This window comes from Rattus norvegicus, chromosome 12, assembly GCF_021556685.1.
Source record: "Rattus norvegicus strain SHRSP/BbbUtx chromosome 12, alternate assembly SHRSP_T2T, whole genome shotgun sequence".
Classification (NCBI taxonomy): Eukaryota; Metazoa; Chordata; class Mammalia; order Rodentia; family Muridae; genus Rattus; species Rattus norvegicus.
This window is the reverse complement of record NC_141545.1, coordinates 40,004,972-40,021,598: the sequence shown is the minus strand read 5'-3', so window position 1 is coordinate 40,021,598 and position 16,627 is coordinate 40,004,972. Positions and strand designations below refer to the sequence as shown.

At 44.0% G+C, this 16,627-nt stretch overlaps 1 protein-coding gene across 44 annotated transcripts in view; it reads right to left on the bottom strand.

Moving 5' to 3' along the window:
• Clip1 (CAP-GLY domain containing linker protein 1) overlaps positions 1-16,627 on the bottom strand; it is a 106,955-nt gene that overhangs the window by 39,550 nt on the left and 50,778 nt on the right. For 25 of the 44 annotated variants that reach the window (NM_001408966.1, XM_087579230.1, XM_087579247.1 and 22 more), the window contains 7 exon segments: positions 997-1,212; positions 1,352-1,517; positions 4,565-4,721; positions 5,456-5,539; positions 5,907-5,964; positions 9,451-9,567; positions 12,469-13,413. In NM_001408966.1, coding sequence (NP_001395895.1) covers positions 997-1,212; positions 1,352-1,517; positions 4,565-4,721; positions 5,456-5,539; positions 5,907-5,964; positions 9,451-9,567; positions 12,469-13,413 — 1,743 coding nt within the window. 44 annotated transcript variants of the gene reach the window in all.

Genomic DNA, 16,627 nt, shown 5'->3' with positions numbered 1-16,627 from the left:
CTGGGATGCGTTTTTGAGAAGAGAGCATAGGAGAAAGCGCTGACAGCATGTGGGAGAGGAGAAAGGAGAAACTGTCCCCCTTACACTTGACGTGTATTATGCCGTGGCCCTCCTAACTAACAGGTGGTGGTGTGGAATTTGTGCTGCTGTTCTTTTTGGTTCCTAGAATTTGATACTAGGGCAGGACAGGTGGGCACTCTACATTTAAGGCAGGTCCCCAGCCTCAACAAGAGGTTTTTAATAGTTTCAAGTTCTCTTTCATAATTTCTTTTTTGTAAACTTGTATACAAACATTTCTCTAATGCATTAAAAATAAACATTTAAGACAAAAAAATCTGAGCAATAAAAAAGTTAAATAGTCGTAGAAAAGGTAAACTTTACTAAGTTATCACAGTTGAAGACCATATTGGGGTTCAGATACAATCCTGACGCATAAGCTGAAATTCCAGGTTCTATTTTCAACTAGTTATTTTCTTGATTTCTTTGAACCCGGCTTCCTGGGGACGACCAAAGCCTCCTCCTTCAGAATTCTAATTCTCCCTATAAGACTCTGCTTCTCAGCTGGGCTCCCTCCAGTTCCAGCCCTGCCCACTCGCTTCCCTGGGCCTCTACCTCCTGCTTTTGTGACATTCGTCTCTTTCCCCACCCCAGCAAGGTGGAGCAAGCTCAGACAAGATGAGAAGAAGGTGCTTTCCCAACAGAGAGTCCACTGCGAGCAAGCAGACAGAGGCCAGGCAGAAGTCAGAGGTTGCAACCACTGGGGACAAGCAGCACAGGGGGCAGTGATGGCTACACAGTACATTTAGGGAAGAGACCCTGTAGCCATTACCCTCCCCTACAAGGCCAACAGCTGTTACGAAACACTAAAAGCTGCCACAGTAGCAGTCTGCCACTCCGACATGCATGCCCAGGTCCCATTTGCCCCTCAGCCCTCCTGCAGCCTTGATACAGAACCGAGCTAAGGTACAACAAGAGCACATTCTGCCCGGAACCTACTTTGGCTTTGTCGGCCTGGGATTTCAGCTCCTCCATGTCCTGCATCAGGTCTCTGTTGGCCTCCTGGGCAGCCTTCAGTTTATCCTCCGTGTCCACCAGCATCTTCTGGAAGTTTTGCAGGATTTCTTCGTGCTTTATTTTAGTCTCAGAACTGGCTTTTTCATACTTGGCTTTCAGGTCCTGACACTGGTAGTGGCTAGTTTCCATCTTCTTTTCCTGCAGAACCCCAAGGAAGGGGTAAGCTGCCTGGCCACACAGGCCACCTGGCCACACAGGGCACCTGGCCACACAGGCCACCTGGCCACATGGTGACTGCCCACCCATTTTGCCAGCAGTCCCCTTCCCTTCTCCTTACCAGTTCCAACAATTTGTTCTCCAGTTCTTTCTTTTCCTCTTCATGTTTTTTGGCTGCTTCCTGTTGACTCTGTTCAGCTTTAAGAGTTACTTCCCCGATACTTTTCTGCAGAAGACTTGCATTTTCATTAGCCTTTGTAAGTTTGAGTTGTAGTTCTTCCACAGACCTAGAATAAGTTTCAACAAAAATTGTCAGATAGTTCTTTTTCTAAAAGAGATTTTTATTTATTTTATGTATGTTAGTACACTGCAGCTGTCTTCAGACACAACAGAAGAGGGCATCAGATCCCATTACAGATGGCTGTGAGCCACCATGTGATTGCTGGGAATTGAACTCAGGACCTCTGGAAGAGCAGTCAGAGCTCTAACCACTGAGCCATCTCTCCAGCCCTGTCAGACAGTTCTTCATATATTCATGTGCATATGCTATAATGTACATATGGGTACATGCATGGTCACTGTTTATGTGTTCATGTGTGAGTCCAGGCAATGCACACACCACAGCACTGCACATGGAGGTCAGACGACAACCTTGGTGCCAGTCCTCACCTTCCACCATGTGTGAGGCAGGGTTTCTCTTTACTGCATCATGCTGGGAGATCCTCCCGTCTCCACCTCCCCTTTCACTGTAGGCACTCTAGGATTACCTAGATTCTGGGAATCTAAACTCTAATTCTCCACCCGTGCCTCATTTTATCTGCTGAACCATCGCCACATCCAGATTCCTTGTGTTTTAAATTGAAGAGTTATAATAGAAATACACTATAAATAACAATTATATCAAAGACTGAAAAATTGATGAGTATATAATTATACCTGAAATCAAGACAAACTTAAAAATGACTTGCCTGAAGAATAACTTTAACAACTGTGATTGTTATAAATAAATTTAGAGTAACAACTACTATAATTACAAGAGTTTATTAGTTTATGTTAATAGATGGATAAAGGGATATGAGGGAGGTAACTATATTAGGCCAGGTGTGGTGATGCAGGCCTTTCACCCCAGCAACTGGGAGACAGAGGCAGGTTGATTTCTGGGGCTTCAAGGTCAGTGTGGTCTACACAGCAAGTTCTAAGACAGCCAGAGCGATACAGAGACCCTATATCACATAGCTAGATAGAGAGATAGACAGACACACAGACAGACAGGCAGGCAGATAGAGATAGGGCTAAAGAGCTGATTCAGCGATTAAGAGCACTGGCTGCTCTTTCGAGAACCAAGGTTTGGTTACACACACATGGGAGCTCACAACCATCCGTAACTCCAGTTTGTGGGACTCTGGTGCCCTCTTCTGACCTCTGCAGGTACTGCATGCACACGGTGCCCTTAAATAATTGTGGGCATTATTAATTAACTATTATTAATGGTTATCTTTTTAACCTAAAAAATGTTAAGAAAGAAAAATAAGTTTCAAACTTTCAGCAGACTGGTTACCAAAAGGTCATTTAAATGCCTTTTGGGAAAAGAGAATACAAAAATTACCGTAAGTAATTCTGGCTGCTGGTGAGATGGCTCAGTCAGTAAAAGGTTTGCTTTGCAGGCATGAGGACCTGAGCTCAATCCCCAGAACCTATAAAAAAAAAAGCAAGTGTGGTGGCGTGTGCTAATAATCCCAGCTCTAGGGAGGCGGAGACAGGCCAGCCCTGGGGCCTCCAGCCAGCCTAGTCTACTTAGTGAGTTCCGAGGCACCGAGAGGCCCTGTCTTTAACATGGGGATGGACAGTGCTTAAGGAACGACTTTGGAAGCTGTCCTGCTCCTGCATGTACCTAACACAGATGAAGGGAAGCATGTAACTCCCCGTGGACACAGTGAGAACAAGAGACGCTGGCTCAGAATCAGGGCCAGCGAGTGATACAGCAAACAAGCAGACGGTGCCAACCGTATCTAGTATGAAACGCCCTCAGAGGCGGCACCTGGAGGCTCTGCACAGTTACTTCTGCAGGTGCCTCCGAGCTAAAGGGACCAAGGCTGCTACTGAAGCTGCCAGCCAAGGCAAGGTCACCCACCACCAGGCGACGGCGAACTGCACTGTGGGTAAAAGGCTGGAGGACAATATAATTTTATAAGCTTTACTTTACGAAATAAAATTCCAACAGTTCTAAAATGTTCTCTAAGACTTTGCCTCGTTAATTAAGTATTTGATTTATAATGACTGCTATGTAAAGGGGGAGGGGAAAGGCAACAGGCACTTCAGAATAAGCTGGGTGTGGTGGCACACACCTTGAAACCCAACACTTAGGAAGGAAACAGAGGCAAGAAGATCTTGAGTTCCAGGACAGCCAGGACTACATGAGACCCTGTCTCAAAAAAAACAAACAAACTAACAAAAAAGAACCTTAGAATAGAAGACATTATTATTGTTGTCAGGCCTCAAGATAAAAGAAGTTTTAGTACTAGGAAAATCTACGTAAAAGGACGCCAAGACCAGGTGGCTCAGCTGGGATGCCTCGAGTGAGCCTCAGTTCCTTTTTCTTTAAAATGGGGAGCTAGAAAAATATACTCCCTCAGTAGGTGCTTCCTGTCACTGTGTGGAGGAAGTTACAAGCATCTCCAAGGTCCTGTAAAAGTTATCACTGCCATCATGAAACTGGTGCCTTGTCCTCCTGAGTCACCGAAAGGTCTAGAATCCTACTATACTCCTTAACTCTGTCACTCTCAACAAGTTAAGTAGCTTGGAGCTCAATTCAGGAGGCCACACAAGGACTGGCGAAAAAGGCTTGGCAAAATATTTGCTGACCAAGCCTGATGGATACCTAAAGCCCACTGTGGGATAGTAAAAACCACGAGTGACTGACCAACAGCTCATTCAAGGAAAAAGCAAGAGTGTAGCTCCAACCCCCAGAAACACACACACACACACACACACACACACACACACACACACACACACCCTTAAAAGAAGAAAAACCAGAAAATGGAAACACAATGAGAAAAGGAACCAGGAAGCCTTAAAACAAGACAACCTTGAGTCTTTTGTTTTCCTCGGTTGTTTTGTTTTGCTTTGTTTTTGCTATAAGGTGGGATTTCACTATGTAGCCTGGGCTGGCCTAGAACTCACTTTATAGACCAGACTGGTCTCAAACCTCCAGAAATCCACCTGCCTCTCCTCCCAGGCGCTGGGACTGTGCCCACCCAGCAGCCCTGAGCCGACAGTCCCTTATTGCTGAGTCTACTCTAACGTGGGCGCACTTTCCAGCCGTCACACATACCTTTCCTTCAGACGTAATTCGTCATTCATCTTTGTCAGCTGAGAAGAGTTGTCCCCTGACATCTTCATTATTTCTGCAATGTCATTTTCTAACTTTTCCTTTGCCTTTACCAGCTGATCTTCCCGTTCATCCTTCTCTTTAAATTTTGCCTCCATGTCTGAATATACAAAAAATAGCAATGTTGTGTTAAGAGCAAAAAAAATATTTTTTAAATGCATACATACCCTGTACATATTTGCAGATAGCCATCTCTGCCTGCATGGAAACCACATTCTAGCAGAGGCAGATGATAAATTGAATAAAGAAAGGAACAATGTACTAGAAAGAGGTGGGTGCTAAGAGGAAATCTGGAGGTAGAGAAAGGATGTTGAAAGAAGGAAGGAGTAACATAGTATATGGAACTCTCTGAATTGGTGACATTTAAGAAAAGGCCTGAAGGAAGGATCAGAAGCAAGAAGCAAGTCAAAGGCCCCAGGTAGGCCTGACATGTCCTCTAAAAGCAAGATGGCTGAAGGCTGGAGTGCAGTGGGTGAGAGCAAGTAGAGACATAGGGTTTGATGGGCTAGGACTTGAGCGTCCAATGGGAGTAGGAGAAGTCACACGATCTGACTCTGGCCAATATTGATTAGAACAAAAAGGCTAAGGGAGGAGGTGAGGAGCAAGGGGTCAGCTGCATGTTGGTCTGTGTGAAACGCGGTGTACAGAGAACAGTGGCAGCAGTGGCAGATGCTTTTGTAAAGCAGAGAAAAGAAGAACTGCTCGAGGTTACGTATCTCAAACAGGTATTACACAAGGCAGTGTCTGAGAGGCAGATCTGTTACGGTAACGTAAATGAACTATCTCATCCTAGGCACCCAGTGTAATGGCTAGTTACCAATGACACGGCCTTACCTGTTAAATTTTCTCTCAGCTTCTCCAGTTCAGAAGACAACATATTAAACTGTTCCTCCTTTTGGTGCAGTTTATTAACAGTATCTATTAGGATAAAATTAAAAGCTTTATATATATCATTTAATAAGACCACCCAAAACTTGGTTGCCCCTCCTAGGTATCACTCTTCTCCCTCAGTCAAAACCCAATGCTTCTCAATAGCATATGTGTAGATAAGATCATTCTTTCACAGGATTATGCAGATCTTAATATGGATCAAGCCTTAGGTCAAAAGAAGAAGTAACTATTTTTGGAGTTTGAAGTTTCAGGAAACCAATGGAATGCAGTTTTTCTGTGCATTCTACAACTTCCAAAGTTATGACATTAGACTACCTTACACACACCCAAAGCCAGCCCCTAGCCCCCCTAAACACACCCTAAAACTTTCTGCTCATACTTCAGTGAGACGTACCTTGCATACTTGTCTGAGTAGAGACGGCCTCCTCTGAAGCGCTGGCAAACTTTTCTTTCTAAAGGAAAGGAAGCGGATGACACTCATCACACAGAGGTTTCAGGCGACGAAGACTAAAAGTATCTATCAGTTACCATACTACTTGGGGTTTGTACTTTGGGCCATTAAGACTAACGCACTTAAAATACGCAGACTTACCGTGCCTTGTACACATGTGCATACATGAGTGGGAAGTGCATGTGTGCGTATGCATGTCTATCTGTACCCAAGTGTACAACCAGGCACATACATGTAGGTATATACATTCACATATATATATTTAAACATAACACGTTTAGAACAAATCTCCCGGATCTCCTGAGATACATTTTGAAGTAGAATTAACAAGAGATCTGTTTAAAGATTTGACTTTATGTGTACCTGCATGCATGCCTATACACTGTATGTGTGCATATGCAATGCATACATGCCTGGTGCACACACAGGACAATCAGATACACAGAAATGGATGTCAGGGGTTGGGGATTTAGCTCAGTGGTAGAGCGCTTGCCTAGGAAGTGCAAGGCCCTGGGTTCGGTCCCCAGCTCCGAAGGAAAAAAAAAAAAAGAACCAAAAAAAAAAAAAAAAAAAAAGAAATGGATGTCAGATCTCCTGGAACTGGAGTTACTGATGGTTGTGAGGCAGCATATGGGTGCTGTGAACAGAATCCAGGTCCTCTTCAAGTGCAGTCAGTGCTCTTAGCTACTGAGCCCTCTCTCTAGCACCCCAGGAGACTTTTGTGAATGAATATTTCCAACAGACTATTAAAGATGAGTACATAAGCCATAAGCCAGCAAGCCTACAGGGCGCCCATCTGTGTTGTTCACAAAGCTAGGCTTCAGTGGCACCTGACCTTCCAAGAACTGGAGAGGAATAATATTGCATTATTTAAAACAAAACAAATAAAAAAAAAACCCTAACTCTTGGAATTTTAGAAGAGAGGGTAGCAAAATATGGTACTCAAGACACTTATTAACAACTTATTGTTACACCAGGCATGATGGCGCACGCCTTTAAACCCAGCACCGGGGAGACAGTGGCAGTTGAATCTCTGAATTGGAGGCCACCTTGACTTCAGAACAAGTTCTAGAACAGTCAGGATTACACAGAGAAACCCTGACTCAAAAAAATAGTACCACTTTAAATTACGTGTAGGTGTGCATGTGTGTATGTGCACTTACGTGTGTGCAAGTGCCCTGGAGGCCAGAGGCAGGTGTCAAGTCCTCTGGTACTGGAGTTACTGACAGTTGTGAGCTGTGTGATGGGAATGGAACCTTGGTCTTTTGAAAGAACTACAACTGCTTACTGAGCCATCTCTCCAATTCCATTTCTTCTGTTTTAAAAATTACATTTACTCATTGATGTGTTTGTGTGCACATGTGTGGGCACATGTGTGGGCACCTGAGCCAGGTGTGCAGGCGGAGGGCAGAAGACAACTTGTGGGAGTCAGTTCTCGCCTTCCACCATGTGGGTCCTAGGGCTCAAGCTTGGGTCTTCAGGCTGATCCTTGTCTACTGAGTTCCTGTCACCCCTTCACCAGCCTCTGAAACATTTCCTTAAAGAACCCAAGTCATAGAATAGCCGGATGTGATGGCACATGCCTTTAGAGTTGGTACTCGGAAGGTAGAGGCAGGGGGTCTCTGTGAGTTCAAGGCCAGCCTGGTCTACATAGTAAGTTCCAGGCCAGTTAGAGCTACAAAGAGACACCTTATCTCAAAAAGAAAAAAATGTACAAACTAATGATTCTGAGGCCAATTTTTTCTAAAATGTACTTTATATATTATATACCACAGCTGTTCAACAGAACCTTTGCAGTGTGGCTACCAAGCACTTAAAATGGACTAAATGTCTAATTTAAATTTACATTGAATTTATGTTGAACAATATAGCTATTTTTAAAAGGAGAAATGTGGGGCTGGAGAGATGATTCAGTAGTCACGAGTGCTAGTGCTTACTGCTTTCTGCAGAGGACCCAAGTTTGGATACTAGCTCCCACAGCAGAAAGCCCCCAGCCACCTGTAACCCCAACTCTAGGATCTGACACCCTTCTGACCTCCACAGGGATAACACTCAATGTGCACACACCACCCATAAACGCACATGCATCCCTATAATTAAACATAAAGTCTTTTTTTAAGTAGGAATTCGAACTCATGCTGAGGTAGTGGGACTGCTGTGACAACCCATAGTACAAGGCTGAGTGAGTTTCAGATCAGAAACAGCAACGCTGTTTCAAAATGAAACATAGGAAACTGTAGCACAGACGCTCACACAAGAAATAATGCTTCTCCAATGTGATCAGGGAAAGGAGGCAGTAAGAGGGAGATCTGGAGCAGCTGGGACCATTGATCCTGAGAAGCTACCTAAGTTCTCCAAAGCTTCCATAGGTACCATGGCAACTGTCCATAATTATTACCCTCCAGTAAGGTCAGACTATGGTGTAGAAGGCAAAGAAAGAGGGAGGAAGGGTAGGAAAAGGTTTTGTTTATTTTGGGGTGTTAGTTGGTTTGGTTCGTTTTTTGTTTTTTGTTTTGTTTGGTTTTGGGTTTTTTTTGGTTTTTGGTTTGTTTTTGTTGTTTGATTTTTGTTTTTTGTTTTTGTTTGTTTGTTTTTGTTTTTGTTGAGATGGTCTCACTATGTACACTGGCTGGTCTGAAGCTTGCTATGTAGACAAGATGGGCCTGGATCTCAGTCTGTCAACCTCTGCCTCCTGAGGGCTTGGGTAAAGCCTTGTACCATTACACGATTTGGGATTAAGAGAAAACATACAAACGGAAATATAATTTCCTAAGGCCAACTACAACCCAGTGAGTGTTCACCCCGCCACTAGAGGGCACTAAAGACCAGGACAGTTGCCGCACACAGTCACAAAGGAGATGCTGACCGGGGAATGCAGGAAAAGCCTCATAGGGGTTGGGGATTTGGCTCAGTGGTAGAGCGCTTGCCTAGCAACCGCAAGGCCCTGGGTTCGGTCCCCAGCTCCGAAAAAAAAGAAAAAAAAAAAAAAAAGAATGGGGTTGGGGATTTAGCTCAGTGGTAGAGCGCTTGCCTAGGAAGCACAAGGCCCTGGGTTCGGTCCCCAGCTCTGAAAAAAAAGAACCAAAAAAAAAAAAAAAAAAAAAAAAAAAAAAGCCTCATAGGAGACAGAAGTGGATGTGCCTGCAACTGGGAAGATACTCCTCTGTGTTTCGTAAAACTAAGCTGCCAGTAACTGCCAGGCACTGCTTCACCGGAGAAAAAGATCTTTTTTTTTTTTTTTTCTGAAAAGGAAAATTAACACCTACCTTTACTGCTAATTTGATTTGATCCAGTTCCCCTGAAGGCATTTATCAGCTGCTAATACACTCAATTTAAATCCACATTTTTGAAGAAGTAGAGAAATAGCTGTAGTGGTTTTTGGTTTTTTGGGTTTTGTTTTGTTTTGTTTTGTTTTTTAAAATGGAGAAAGTTCCTTTAAACAGGAAAAGGCCGGAAACGCTGAGACTCCCATCCAACAGGTACTTACCAAAGTCTGAAGTTCTTTTTCCAAAGTCTCCTTCACTTGATTGACTTCATTCAAATTGCTCTGCAGACTAGTGAGCATTAGTTCTTTTCCCTGGAGGTCTTTGGTAATGCTATTAGCCTAACACACCGAGTTATATGGTACATAAGTGAATGGAACAAAAAAGAAACAAAAAAGAATGATAAGGAAAAACAAAACATAAAAAAAATGAGAAACACAACAGAACCGTACTGGAAAGAGGTTTTTTTGTTTTGCTGTTGCTTGCTTTGTGCTGTTTTAATTCTAAGACGACAGTGACTTTTCAAACAATCAGCTGTAGGTATGGCTGCCTCATCTTTTTTGAGACAGTTTCTGGATAACCCCTGCCTGTCCTGGAACTCTGTGTAGACCAGCATGGCCTCAAACTCAGTGTGTGCCAACATACCTAGCTACCATAGGTTACATTGATTTTACTTATGTGTATGTATGCACATTGTGTATGTGCATAAGCTTCCAAAAGAGAGTATGCGATCCCTTGGCACTGAACACCAGGCCTGGATCCTCTTCAAACACAGTAAACGGGCCTCACTGCTGAGCAGCTCTCCAGCCTCTAATGGCTTTTCTCTGTGTAGCCCTGGCTGTCCCAGAACTGGCCGTGGAGACCAGGCTGGCCTTGAACTCAGAGGTCTGTCTGCCTCTGCCTCCCGAGGGCTGTGACAAAAGGTGTGTGCCACCCCCACCCTGCTCTAATGGTTGTTTTTAAACAGTTGAAAACTGGGGCTGGAGAGATGGCTCAGCGGTTAAGAGCACTGACTGCTCTTCCAGAGGTCCTGAGTTCAAATCCCAGCAACCACATGGTGGCTCCCAACCATCTGTAAAGGGATCTGATGCCCTCTTCTGTACTCACATATATGAAATAAGTACATTTAAAGAAAAAAAAGTGGAAAACTATGCTAGCCCTCTCTAGCTAACGTTGAATACCATCATAGTCTGAGGAAGGAAGTGCTGGTATTTACTTCCTAAACGAGCAACCTGATCAAGTTCATTTCTGCATTTTAAAATCCTAGCGGCATAGAATAAAAAATAAGGACAAAATCAGCTCAGTGGTAGAGCCTGTTTTTAGCACAGACAGGCCCCAGGCACATTATAATGGCAGTTTATATTATTCTGTATACTTGTACGCTTAAAATATTTTAACACACGAGTCATTTAAAGGTCCAGTGGACAACCACCAGAACTCAGCTTTCGTTAAACCTTTTGTAAAAGGGTGACCCAATGATCAGCCCGATAGTCTATTCTAGCTACCTTGCTTTTTTTACCGGTTTTTATCAGAACCACCTACAATTAGAGAACTATTCCTATAGCTAGTCCATGTTCACGGCGCTACTTAGCCAACTTTTGCTGTTTCTCTGTCTCCACCTCTCTCAGCCACCACAACCCTCTCTTCTTTGTCAACAGAACAGCTTCTTCCACAAAAATCAGTCACCAATACCAGAGCCTCCACTAGTGACAGGGCTGAGGAAGAATAGCTTGAGGAACTGAGGGTGACATTTAACAGGGCTGGATAATAGGAAATGTAGCCAGTGGAGTCATTACTTTCCTAATCCTTGACAAATAACACACTTGTCTGGTCTCCCCAACTCCCCAAAACTAAACACACAAAAAGGAACAGCCCGTGGAGTAGAGGCATACGTCTGCTGTAATCCCAGGATGTGGAAGACCAAACTACAAGGAGCACTGAGAACTCAAGGCCAGTGTAGGCTACAAAGCCAATCCTAGGCGAACCTGGGCTAACCTGGGCTACAAAGTGAGATCCTGTATTGAACAAACAAACAAACAACTAAAAAAACCCACAAGGGACAAGAATATAGTGATACATGTAATCTTAGCACTTGAGAGGAAAAGGCAAAAGGACCATAAACTTAAGGGCAGCTTGGGGAACTCTTGGGGAACACAGTGAGACCCGGTCTCAATTTTCGTGCCACCCCCCAGAAAGCAAAGGTTAGACGGTTTGGTGAATGAGAATGGCCCCCGAAGGATCACATACATTTGAATAATAAATCTCCAGTTGGTGAGACTTTGGCAAGGATCAGAAAGTGGCCTTGTTAGAGGTGGCATATGATAGGGGCTAGGTTTTGAGGTTTCAAAGTCTCTCATTCAACCCATGCTTCGGGAGGTAAACTCAGCTCCTCTCCAGCGCCATGCACATCTGCCTACCTGCTGCCATGCTCCTGCCAGGATGATCATGACTCACCCTCTGAACTGTAACCTGCATCAGCTCTTCCCTCTATAAGCACCTCTGTCACCGTGTCACAAGTGGATGGTTTCTTCATTATGGCATAAAAGTATGGTAACAATGCAAACCACTCTGAGCTCCTGCCCTTACTTTGCTGTGAGCATTACTTAGCGTAGCACGCTGACTAACACGGTGGTTAAGAAGCCCTCCAGAGCTCATGTTTTGCTTTTATTATATATAAATAACCGTATAAGCAAAGGAGTGATGTGGGCAGAAAAGGAATAAGCTTAAAATGTGGTTTTTGTTTTGGTTGATTGTTTCTGATCTGTTTGTTTTGACAGGGTCTCTTTATATAGTCCAGGCTAGCCTACAACTGGACTGGCAAACTTCCTGTCTCACCAGTCTAAGCCCAGCCTGAGCTTGGCTGGCTGGCTGTCTCTCTGTCTCTGTCTCTCTCTCATTCATTCACCTTAACATCACTGTTTTAGGAAGTTAGCTCTATTTTAAACAGAGAGTATGAGCTTATATAGTAGTTCACATCATGGCCAGGAGACAAAGTAGCAGATGATGTTTCCAAACAATTGAAACGAAAATCCAAATGGCCGGTCATGATCTGCTCTGCTCTCCTCAGAAGAAACCATACCTACGGTCCTCAGAAAGTAACCTACTGCACTCAAGTGGATGCACCGTGCAGTTCACGGTAAATCAGGCATTTTGCGGATGAATGACTTCAACTTAAAAGTAACATGTGATGAAAATAACGAATGGAAAAGGGGAAAATAAAGATGGGAGATGTTGATACAAACCTTGCTACTTTCAGCGTTCCTCTCCATCTCTAAGTTTTTAATCTGCTTTTCGGCTCCCTCAAGCTGCTGCCTAAGTGTCTCGATCTCCAGTTTACCTTCGGAGTTGGCCTTCCGAAGGGCATCCAGATCCAAGAGCTGTTCTTCGACAACACTGAGTTGTGATGTGAGATGACCAACGACCTGGGTTTGTTCACTGTACTTGGCCTGCAGAACCTCTAGTTCCTTTACCTTAATCTCTGCCTCCTGCAGCTTGCTGAGCATCTCCTCCATCTCCACCAGGTGCTGGTCTTCCGCCGTGTCCAGCCGTGCTTTGACGGCCTCCAGGCTGTCCTCCTTCTCTTTGATGATCTTCATCAGCTTGGCCTTCATGGACTCCATCTCTTTAGCATGGGCAGACCGTTCGGAGTCCTGCTTACTCTGTAAACTTTCTATTTCGTGCTGGTAATCTAGTCTGAGTCTCTCTATCTGTGTCTTTAACTCAGCAAACTCAGCCGAGTCAGTTCCAATCCCTTTGCTAAAGGACACCTTCAGCTCCTCCATTGCCTGCTGGTGGGACGCGATGGCGGTCTCCAGTTTGGACTTCCACAGAGCGATGACGTCTGAGTTCTCCTTGTTGGCATGGTCAAGCTTGCTCCTCAAGGACTCGTTCTCTTTGGAGAGCTTTTCAGTGGCAGCGTGCAGAGCCTTGATCTCCTTCTGAAACATCTCTTCCCGAGTTCCAAAGTGGTCCTTCAGAGACGTCACCTCGTTCTGGTGGTCAGTATGTGTGACTTCTAGCTTTTCTTGCAAAGCACTGATTTCTTGCAAAAGAGAAAGAGACATATCCACATCTCCGGGAGGTTTACTGGACTCTAGCCTTCTTCGGAGCTCAGCTACTTCCTGTACTCTCAACGCTAGGTCCTTTTCTAGTTCCATTATTCGGGACTTTTCTGATACTGTAGCCACCTAGTGACAGTGGTCATAAGAAACAGAGAGCACTGATGATTTTCCTTATTTACAAAACACCCGGAGTCAAGCAAAGTCAAGCTATCACATGTGGGGGTTAATGTCTCGCACACAGAGATAACGGCTTCTTAAGCTCGATTCTGGAAGCTCTACTATGTGATTATTATAATCTTCAACAAGCTCCCACAATTCGGGAATCTCACATGGATATTGAGTTTACCTCACTCCAACAAACTCTACCTGGACTGTAAGGAGGCTTAAACCGGAAGTACTCACTAACTGATAAGAAGTTAACAGAAACAGTAGTTTCCAAAGTGCTCCACAACCTGCCTGCCTCCTGAAAGCAAGCATGCTCCTTTGGTCAGATTTCCTGCCTTGCTTACCCAGACTGCACTCAGTAGCACTTCAGGGGCTACCCCGCCTGAGGTCGGTGATTAAAGCCCACCATGCATCTGCCTGAGGCCTGTGATTAAAGCCCACCGTGCATCTGCCTGAGTCCTATTATAAAGCCCACCGTGCATCTGCCTGAGGTCTGTGATTAAAGCCCATCGTGCAGACAGTCACTAGTCACAGGTGGCCGAGCCCTGCATGTGACTCATCTGAAGCAAGACGTGCCGTTAGACACACATCAGGATTTGAAAACTCAGGGAAAAACAGACATAAAGTAGCTTAATGATTTTCATAGTCACTGCATGATAAAATAATATTTTAAATATAGACTGGGTTCTATATACTATTCAAATTAATTTCACCTGTAACTTAGCGTGTGGGCACCAATCAGAAAGTTAAGACCTCAGTTTATGCGGCTTGCACTCTACTTCTGAGACACAGCAGGTATACAAGGGCTAAAACTTCCCATGTTTCAGTGAGCAGTGCTGTAGACTAAAGCCTCAGCTGGATAGTGAAGAATTCACTGGCTCTTTAAATGACACTAAAGGATCACTTACCTGTGATTAGACATCAGCCTCTCACACAAAGACCCCTTTCTGGCTTTCACAATTGCACCCTGTTTCCCTAACCCAGTGGTTCTCAACATTAGCGCACACAAGTGGAACGCATATCTCAGCTGTGCTCTTGCTACGTCCACACACTTTGACTCCATCTGAGCTCTGGAGTTTTAAAAACTAAATACTCCAGAGTTAGGGGGAAAGATACTTTGCTATCTTGTGCTTTTTCATCTACAGACATTTTCTACTGCTACTTCCTAGCCTCTCGGTTTGGGACAAAAATATATAGAGAAAGTGGTCTTAGGACATAAAAAAACCTTTGTCTATCCTGAGAAACAGAAGGGAATACAGGTAGTTTTAAAATACCAATGGTCGCAGATGTCAAGACCAGCCTCTTCCTACTGTCAGCCACTGTCCGTGTTGCCCGTATAGGGACAGGAAACACAGGACAGGTGTCTTCTGCTTCCCTTGTCCACCCAGCATGTTATGATGCTCAGTAAAATAAATGTCCAGAAGGAAAGGAGGGGGGGACACCTCAGTCACTGACTGATCTGGAACTGACTGAGGTTGTAGGCTTTATGGCTATAGAGACATTTCAGATTAAACATGTTAATTCATTTATATTTCATCTCTAGGGAGGGGAGGTCCATCAATTTCTTACCTACAACTAGTATATAAAACAACAATGAACCCTTTTGCCACGAGATTATAGCATAAGTAAACTAAAGCCAACATGTCCGTTCCTGGTCACAATGGAACTGTCAAATTCAGAGAACGCCAAGTCAAAGGCAACAGGGTTGTGGCTCTCTGTGTGGTATTCTGACACTTCTATTTTAAATTTAATTTTCCAACATCTGCCCTCAGTCACAATTCTCCTGCTGGTTTATGGCCATAAAAGTCAGGAGCTGTTTCTTATTCTTGCTTATATTTCGACAGCACCAGGTAAGCTGGGTATAAATTGGATTTACAGGCCGGGGGTGGGGGGAGTTCTAAAACACTTCCCGAAAAGGACTGTAGGTGATGTGGGAAGTCAATGGACCACTGGTTATTTTCACACGCGGCACACCAGGAGTGAGGGCCAATAGAAGACACTGTGCGATATGGAAGGCTGTGAAGTCTCATTTGAAAACAGGTGTCTTATTATCCAGCACAAAACCAGAAAACTGAATCTGTGCTGACTAAGGCATGGAAGAATAGTTTAGAAGTTAAAAAAAAAGGTATATTCCCTTATTTCAGTTACACCAAAGGGTCTCTGTCTCGTGATCCTTTGAATTCCCCAGATCAAGACTTCGCTCTCTCTCTCTCTCTCTCTCTCTCTCTCTCTCTCTCTCTGTGTGTGTGTGTGTGTGTCTCTCTCCTTTCCTTTCCTTTCTTTCTTTTTCTTACCAAATACATGTTTATTTCTGAGAACAACTGAAACCATTTTCTCCCTTCTCTTTTTGCTTTTGTTTTGTTTTGTTTTTCCCAGGCAGAATCTTACTCTGCAGTGAGCCAGGCTCACTGTGTGGGCCAGGCTACCCTGAACTTGTGGTAATTCTCCTGTCTCAGCCTCCCAAGTGCTAGGATTACAGGCACGTGCCACTATACCCAGCATTACTTACTTATGATTTTACGTGCATACACACCTGTCTGTGCACAGGTCTGTGTGTCTGTATATATGTGCTTATGTGCACAAGGACATATATAAGCCAGATGACAGCCTCAGGTGACTGTCCTTGGGCTCTGTCTACCTGGGTTTTAGAAACAGGGTCTCTCTTTAGCTTTACCAAGTAGATGAGACTGACTAGGCTGGCCAGCAAGCTTCAGGAAACCTGTCTCTGCCCCTGGAGGGCTGGGATTACAGGCATGAACCACCATGCCCACCCTTTCTTACATGGGTTCTGAGACCCAACCCCAGGTCCTCAAGCTTGCAAGGCAAATACCTTACTTACTAAATGAGCTATCTCCCTGGCCTTTCTTCTTTATTAGAAAACAAAAGGTTATGATTGAGAAAAGGAAGATTATTCATTTGTCTAGGTTTTTATATCAATGATTTCACACCAAAAGAAATCTCTACAAATACTACTGATTCAAAAGAAAAGTCAGGGTAACAAATTTGATCTGATAGATATGAAGTAATTTTTGAAAATTTAAAGTTAAGGCCAATCACAGTCAAACATGATTTAACAGGTACCTATATGAATATATGTATTTTTAACATGTGATGATTTCTTTTAGCACAAATCAAAAGATTCTCTCCTATAGTAGTTACAAGCACAGACCCTGGA